Source organism: Arachis hypogaea, chromosome 9 (assembly GCF_003086295.3).
Source record: "Arachis hypogaea cultivar Tifrunner chromosome 9, arahy.Tifrunner.gnm2.J5K5, whole genome shotgun sequence".
NCBI classification, from domain to species: Eukaryota; Viridiplantae; Streptophyta; class Magnoliopsida; order Fabales; family Fabaceae; genus Arachis; species Arachis hypogaea.
This window is the reverse complement of record NC_092044.1, coordinates 38,203,415-38,211,970: the sequence shown is the minus strand read 5'-3', so window position 1 is coordinate 38,211,970 and position 8,556 is coordinate 38,203,415. Positions and strand designations below refer to the sequence as shown.

At 30.6% G+C, this 8,556-nt stretch overlaps 2 protein-coding genes across 2 annotated transcripts; one reads left to right on the top strand and one right to left on the bottom strand.

The window, feature by feature from the left end:
* The first annotated feature begins 1,122 nt into the window (after positions 1-1,122).
* Positions 1,123-3,427, top strand: LOC112710877 (GDSL esterase/lipase At1g54790). Its single transcript, XM_025763323.3, has 5 exons — positions 1,123-1,374; positions 2,047-2,247; positions 2,327-2,493; positions 2,570-2,840; positions 3,051-3,427. The coding sequence occupies exons 1-5, from the start codon at positions 1,131-1,133 to the stop codon at positions 3,341-3,343; spliced, it is 1,176 nt and encodes a 391-aa protein (XP_025619108.1). The 5' UTR covers positions 1,123-1,130; the 3' UTR covers positions 3,344-3,427.
* A 768-nt stretch (positions 3,428-4,195) lies between these two features.
* Positions 4,196-6,838, bottom strand: LOC112710876 (UPF0603 protein At1g54780, chloroplastic). The gene is made up of 3 exons (XM_025763322.2): positions 6,175-6,838; positions 5,449-5,641; positions 4,196-4,598 (listed from the first exon to the last, which is right to left on the bottom strand). The coding sequence occupies exons 1-3, from the start codon at positions 6,607-6,609 to the stop codon at positions 4,351-4,353; spliced, it is 876 nt and encodes a 291-aa protein (XP_025619107.1). The 5' UTR covers positions 6,610-6,838; the 3' UTR covers positions 4,196-4,350.
* Positions 6,839-8,556: the final 1,718 nt, after the last annotated feature.

Below are 8,556 nucleotides of genomic sequence, written 5' to 3'. Positions count from 1 at the left end.
TCATAATATTCATAATTTCATATATATGATGTCTATAATTAATAAATTTTTATAATTAATATTATCAAATTGTAAACTATACATCTTATTGTATTCTTCAAATTATCTCATATGTGTACTAATAGGTCATGATTTTAATTATTTTAATATTTTTATTTAATATTCGTATGTATGTTTATTTATTGATTTTAATATGACGAGTTCATAATTATTTTTAAAAATTTATTTTTTAATTTTTGTTTATATTTTATTTTTTTTAATAGTCTATATGTAAAATATAAATTATATAGTAGAAGTTGTTAAAAATTTTTAATTTAACCTCTATAATTTTTGCAGAGAATTATTGCATTTTAATGGATAATAATGCGATTGAGAGATGTTAAGGATTTGATTTGGGAGAAACTGAAATTTGAAAAAAACATTGATAACTCGAAACATACAATAAAATTGTAGGTGATAAGGAGGTGTACATTACTTGCAAAAATAAAAATTTTTATGTAATATTTTTATATTATAATTATTCTTTGACTACCTAGGATCACTCAACTCTAATATGTCCAATTACCACTGAACCCGCTCAATCTATCCCATCCGTTTTTTTTAATCATTTAATGGACGGCTTATAAAGGTGGAATAGCTTAGTTCCAGTAAAGTGTATTGGAACATGTGAAAACTTTCCACACTTCTTAAGTTCTTATGGGAATATTAGTTAGTTGGTGATTGCTATGGTGTCTAAAAGTATTTGTCTAATTTATTAAAAAAAGTTAAAAATTAATATTTAATTTTAAAAGTATAAAAATAAATAATTATTAAATATTCAAAAGTTACCGTAAAAAGTAAATTAGGCAAAAGTTAGACATCAAATTATAGACACTATAGAATTTTCTAGTTATAATTGTTAAGTTTCAAAAGGATGATGGAAGACATGATTAGGTGCAGCAATAAAATCCTGTGATACGCAAGACTTGTTTTTCTTGAACGGCATATGGTAATGAATACAAAAAGAAAAGCAAAGGTTCCCTTTTGGAGTTTCAGTTGCTTTTCAAGTATCACAAGCAAGCTTCTAAACGTTGGTTCACACACACATATATATAAAGGGCAACATTGCACACAAGAAGTGAGAGTTTGCCATGGCTTCTAAGAATTATAATGTTGTTGCTTTTAAAGTTGTCATACATTGCATTTTTTTTGTTGTGGCAAATTCCTCTGACTTGAGTTATCCAGCTGTTTTCAACTTCGGTGACTCGAATTCCGACACAGGTGATCTTGCTGCAGGGTTGGGGTTTCAACTTATCCAACCTTATGGACAGAGTTACTTCAATGCTTCTTCAACCGGGAGGTTCTGCAATGGTCGTCTCATTGTTGACTTTCTAAGTAAGTTTCTAACATTGTTACATTCATAGAATTTTCTTGCTTATATTTATTGCAATAATCATAATGTTCCTTTTTAATTTATATATTTACAGTTAATGTAGGTTGAACTTTAGTTGATGAAGCCAAGACTATGAATAAATAGTAGTAAAGGTATCGTCTGTGGTAATGGCAATAAAAAGAAATCAAGTGACGTGAGTTTAGTTACTTCTGTTGGAAGATAGTTTGATTTGTAATTCAGATAATGAGAGAATAGAACTAGGATCTGATGAAGAGAACTACTCATAAATATTTATGATCAACGAAAATCTACTAGTATTTGGTAGAGTAACTGCATTTTTCAAGTCTTAACCATTTGTCCAAAAGACAAAGCGTCCCTCCACAATTTGAAAATAGGTCCTCAATCATCCAAGTAACATTTAAGCGGCTCTATAAATAGTAATATGATAATGTGTCAGGAGCCTTGGATGATTAGAGACCGATTAAGAATTTTTAAATTGTAAAAAAATGCTTTGTTCTTCAAGTACATTTACTCCACTATTTAATCCTAGTAAGTCTCAGTACTCAAATTTAAATTTTAGATAGCTAGGACCTTGACACATCCTATTTGGTATTAAGGTATAAGGGGTATATATGTATACGCATAACATTTTTCATGTTGGTTGATTATTGTAGTGGATGCAATGCACATGCCATTCTTGAATGCCTACATGGACTCAATTGGTTTGCCAAACTTCCAGAAAGGTTGCAACTTTGCAGCAGCAGGTTCAACCATACTTGCAGCCACTGCAGCATCTTTATGTCCATTCTCCTTCGGGATTCAAGTATCTCAGTTTATTCGGTTCAAAGCTCGGGTTCTTGAATTGCTTGCAGCAGGTATATGACAATTCCTTTGGGATTCAAGTATCTCAATTTATTAGTTCATTTTCAAATTGTCGACACTACAATGTTACAGGTCAGAAATACAAAAAATATGTCCCGGCTGAAGATTATTTCAACAAGGGGATGTATATGTTCGACATAGGCCAGAACGATCTTGCTGGTGCATTTTATTCGAAAACACTGGACCAAGTTCTTGCCTCAATTCCAAATATTCTATTGGAATTTGAAACTGGAATCAAGGTTGGTTTAGTGGTTTGATGATGCTCCTTTGATTTCTTAATGAAATTAACTTTCACTATGTTTTTGTGTGTGCTAGAAACTATATGACCAAGGGGCTAGGAATTTCTGGATACATAACACTGGTCCTCTTGGATGCTTGGCTCAAAATATTGCCAAATTTGGCGCTGATTCGTCCAAGCTTGATGAACAAGGATGCGTTAGTTCGCACAACCAAGCGGCTAAAACCTTTAATCTACAGCTTCAAGCTTTATGCACTAAATTGCATGGCCAATATCCAGATGCAAATGTTACATATGTTGATATCTTTACCATTAAATCAAATCTCATTTCAAACTACTCCAATTATGGTAATTAAGTATTTAATTGGTGTGTTTGAGCCATAGTTTTAGTACTTTTCTCAAAATCACTGGTTCAAGTCGCAGAACCAGCCACCAATGTTGTAATTATCAGGCTAGGCGGCGTACATTTCACCTTTTGGGATGTTTGTACACCGGACTGTCCTTTTATTGACTTGCATCTCTTTCCTGGCATCAATTTATGTTATTGTTTGTTTGCAGGGTTTCAACAGCCTATTATGGTTTGTTGCGGATATGGAGGTCCGCCATTGAACTACGACGAACGAGTGACTTGTGGGTCGACAAAGAACTTGAATGGGACCATTGTCACAGCAAAGAGCTGCAATGATAGCAGTGTGTATGTGAGTTGGGACGGGACACATTACACTGAGGCTGCAAATCAATATGTGGCATCACAAATTCTCACTGGAAAATACTCCTACCCTTCTTTCTCTGGCAAAATGTTAATTCCTTCTCTTGCTCAAGTCACAACCACTGAATCCCAATCCATGTAGTGTGATAAACAATTATTTGATTCTTTCTGTACTCGTGTAGTGCAGGGTATATATATATGATTCTACCAAACAAACTTTGATTCCTTTTTCCTGAATTTATCTCGACAATTTGAAAAGGTTAAAAGTATTCTTTTCGTCCTTTGGACTAAGTTCTAATTTTGTTCTTAACTATTAAGACCTTTTATTTTTATCTCAAACAATGTTATTTAGTTCTATTTTAATCATTTAGTCAAAATTAAAAATTTTCTTCCAAAAATGCATTTTCTTCCATTATATATATATTTTTTTATATAACTGCAAAAATTATAATTATAGTGGTTATTGTGGTAGTTATAGTGATTTGAGAGTCAAAATGGTAGAAAAGTAAAGGAATAAAAAAAGATAATAATTGAGAAAAAATATATTTTTGAAAGAAAAAGTTTTAATTTTGACCAAAGTACAAAAATAAAACAAAATATAATGTTTTAAGACAAAAATATGACGTTTTAAACATCAAGGGTGAAATTAAGACTTAACCATATGTTAAGAACAAAAATAGTAGTACTTTACTCGTTCAAAAAAGATTGACAGCAGAACACTATGTCTATTTTATTGAATGAAAAGCTAAATAGTGAAAGTAAAAGAGGATAAATTTGTTATTTTCAAGCTATTATGTCCTGCAATTTGCATGGTCAGAAGCTTAGAAAGTAACAAAAAAAATGTTTAGCTTAGAAAACCATAATAAGCTGGTTTCAACAGATTTTATTCTACTTGGTTTCTTTTAGCAAGTTCTATACTTGATTAGAGATGCATCCCAGCAAGGTGAAAAAATACCCTTTCTATTATAGTCAATGCACATAATTTAGAATTGCATTTACAAGCCGATAAAAAGATCTTATTCACCAATTTTCTCAATCTAAATTGTAACATGAGAATAGTTACAACTTACAACTACACATTACACATTATGAATTTGAGTGTGTGAAAATTTGGAAAGCAGATATAACTATAATTACATAGCTATTTTCTTACTTCTTGGAGACATAAGCATAGTACTGTGCCATCGGAACAACGAAGGCAATGACCAACAAACCTCCAACAACCAGAGAGAACTGTCCACGCTTCTCTTCTGTCTCTTCCCTCGACTTGAAGTTAGACTCGCGCTTGTTGTCCTTAAATGTTGGTCCACCAGGATCTGGAAGGCCATCGATGGCAGCAACTAGCCGTTTCGCAGTGCTATAAATAGCTTCGTTGTACTTCTCATCCGTTGCCAATACTGCATACCGAAAAATTGGATATTGTTGGTTTTGTATCACATGGAAAAGTAAATGATTACAGCTGCTTCTCGTTGATGAAAATTTCAGAAGATTGACAAGTTTTATAAATGATTCGTTGTGATAAAAAGGAGGTAGACTTTTTGTGGATGAGTTCCATATGTAGTTATACTCATCATATGCATACTGTCATACATGAAAGTTTCCACCTCTTCTTTACCATTTAACCAACCAAACATGTCTAAGAAGTATAAAAGGAATTGGATTCAGACATAACCAAATGTTATATAATACATAATTCTTTCAAAACCACATGGATCAAACGATGTCATGGTGTCCTGTCACATATCTGTCTTCTATATAAAGAACAATGTATAAGGATTTATAATCAAGAAAACTTTTGCCTAGCATAAACATAAATATATAGGAGTTGTTTGCATATTGTGGGCAGATGTGCCTGACAAGCATGGGCATCTCAACCGTTCGGACCAAGATGCAACCAGATGCCAAGTTCAAAATTCATCAGCTTTGGTTTTTGCAAAGATGAACATATAAAGCTAGCTTCTGCTAAATCCAACTTAGAAATTGTTCAAAGCTGGCCCACCTAGTAGAGATCAACTATGTCTTATAAAAAATTTTACAACATGCATGATAGATCTTCTCATTTAATGTGTGATCTTTCACTATCAATTTAGAAAGCAGAGCTCAGACAAGAAATTTAACGAAAGAGAGCTAACAGTGAAAGATCATCATACATGATCGAATCGTGTAAACGCTTCACATGAGTGAATCTATTCCCATCAATAGAAGACATTCAGTTAAGTTAGGTTATAGAGCAGAATTTGGAAGTACCTGGAAGGTTCTCAGAGACAGTAGCATCAAGAACCTTTTCTCCAACAGCTTGGACAAAAGCCGGGCCACCGGTGATTGCTCCTTCCTTCTGGCTTGTGACAAGAACCACAATACCCTTGTTGTTGCCTTCTTCTATGGAAGGATACCAACGCTCCAAAACTTGATCAGCATACTCAAAAGCATCAGCTTTGCTCTGCAACCACATCACATCATAAAACCAAATTACTCTTATTTCCATTATCGCATTGCAAGGAACATCGATAAGGTTAGACAAGAACAACAACAATACAGTTTTCTCTACATGGCATCTGCTATATGGATCAAACTACGCAATCATGTTCTATGGCTTTAGAAGAAATAAATTACAATTCAGGTTAATGTTGCAGACTACAATTTAAAGCCATCATCGAAAAGGCCTCAACATACATGAGAAATATTTGCATGCTCTTGAAGAACATTTGATACTTGCTTCAAGAGCATCATCAACCACTCATTTTCATTTGTATGGTATTCAAATTATGTAAAAGTATAAAACAAAAGAAGTGTGTGGTTGTGAATGTTCCTAGAGCATGCATTGAACTTGCTTAATCTTTCACAGCACATCATGATAAGAATTTGTTTAATCTTTCACATTCTGTCAACTTCAAGTAAAATAACATGAAATCAAGTGCATTAACATAAATAAATAAAATTAAAAACATATAATTGTTGTAAATTATAACTAACCGTGAGTTTCCTAACAGTGACAAAGTTGATGTGGAAATTCTTCCTTGATTCCAAATCAGATAACAAGCGCTTCAAATCAGACCTTGTTACTCTGCTAAGCACTCCAGCATCATCAACCACATAAGTTTCTTTTGGAGGACCCTCGTTAAGAACATCAAATTCAGATGCAAATGCATTGCCAGTGTACAAAATTGGGTTGAAGTTGAGTGCCAAAGAAATAGCCAAAGCAGCAAGGCCCTGCTGGGCATGGTTCAACCAACTTGCACATGATGAAGGCTTAAAGGACAAAGTTTGATTCTTCTTGAGGCTTGGAATAACGGGTTTGAAGCAAAAGATGGAATTTGAGGGGGATAAGAGAGTTCTTGAGGATAAAGAAGCTTTGATGTTGAATAGTGGAGAGAGAGTGTGAGTGTGAGGAGGGAAAATGGTTCCCATTCTTGTTTGGGATTAGAAGAAGAAGAAGAAGAAGAAGAAGGAAAATGGGGTTTCAGTTTTCAGTTAGAGATGGAGAAGAAGAACAAGTGTTGTTCTGTTTCAACATCATTGAATGTTCACTCTTTGCTTCAAGATTTTGGGTGGTTTCGATTGGTTCGCTGTGTTTGAAAATGGATAATGTCTTTAGAACAAAAAATAGAGAGGAATTAGAATTAGCCACGTGAATCGTTTTAGACATCATTAAATTACTAGATTTAAACCTAATACTATAATTTTTTTCTCATAATTTTTTAGATAATTAAAAATAATAGATACATTTTATTCTATAATTAGTTATAAAATAATCTATATAACTCTTAAAATAAAAAATTGTATCATATTAAATTCTGATAATAATTATAATAAAACTGATTTAGCAATCTATATTTTATGTATATTAAATTATTTGTTTTAACAAATGTTTAAATTTATAAATTATATTTTTTGCACAGTCATATGAAGAGGTGATCCCTGAATTATTATAAAATCATAATTAAAAATGAATAACAAAGTTCGTCATATTTAATTTTTAACTATTATTTTAGTATTATTGTATTTGATTATTTTGTACATATAGCACTAAACAAACTTATAAAATAAATTTAAATATTGGCCTGTTTGTTTAATGGTGCTCTATGTTATAATTTTGATCATGTGCCAAAGTTAAAAGTGGTTGAAAATTTTTTTGATAATTCATATGAGAGATTATGAGATCAATGAAGCCATAATGCAATAGTAATAAGAATGTTGTTAATTATATATATAAGTAGACCATAACAATATGCAAATTGAATATTTATAATTGAAATTATTATTATTATTATTATTATCTGAATATAGATGTTAATTGTGTTTAACTATTATTTTATAATTAAAATGCTTGATGATTCGTAATAAATTCAACTAATTAAGAGTATTGATTAATGAAATACTTTTTATTTTAAGGAAAAACAATTATAATACAAGAGACTTCTTTTCATGAATGGCACCTATTCAAAATGGGTGACATGATCTAATGGTAAGAGAGCTGTTTTAGTGATTATCATCTATTTAAAAATTAAAATAGTTGACATGGCATAATAAAAAATAACTATATAGGATAAACTCATCTCATAATAACTTTTTATTAATTTTTATATAATAAAAATAGATAAATAAATTATACAACGGATAATATTATGGCATCAAAAATATTGATGTGACATATTTTGGTGTTAGTATATATACTTCTTTTTTTCAATTTATTTTAAAAAAATATTTTTTATAATTGCATGAAAATTAGCATTTAAAGCATAATTATACTAGTTGTCAATCATTACTATTTTTAGTTATTCTAATTATATTAATTGTTAATAATTTTAATTATTAATCATTCTAATATAATTTGTAATTAAACATAATTAATCATAAATATGATACTAACGTTAATAGTTTTGTTAATATTTTCTATAATTCACATGTGGATTAATTAGTATCAAATTAATATCGATATCAATAAACAATTTCGTGCTATTGTATTTTCTTTTGTTCACGAGTCTAAATTTAAAAATCAAAGCATTTTTGTTCAATTTTCTAATTTGTTATTCTTTTTTACTACTTCATAGAATAATAATAATGTATTTTTCGTTTTTCATTGAATTAATTTCTTTAAGGTACAAGTTACAATTTTTTATGATATTTTTTGATGTAGTAATGTTATTATTCTTCTTTTGATAATTTGATAATTGTCTTATTCAAACTTATTCTTTTCGTCTAACGTTACAGCACGATTGTCCTTTGTCACGATTGTTTATAATATACCACATCTATCAAATACCACCTTGAGTTGTGTTCACTAATTCAAATTCTAATTTCATGGATGTAAGAGTTCAACAAAGGAATAAAAATAATTTTATAATATATTATGAT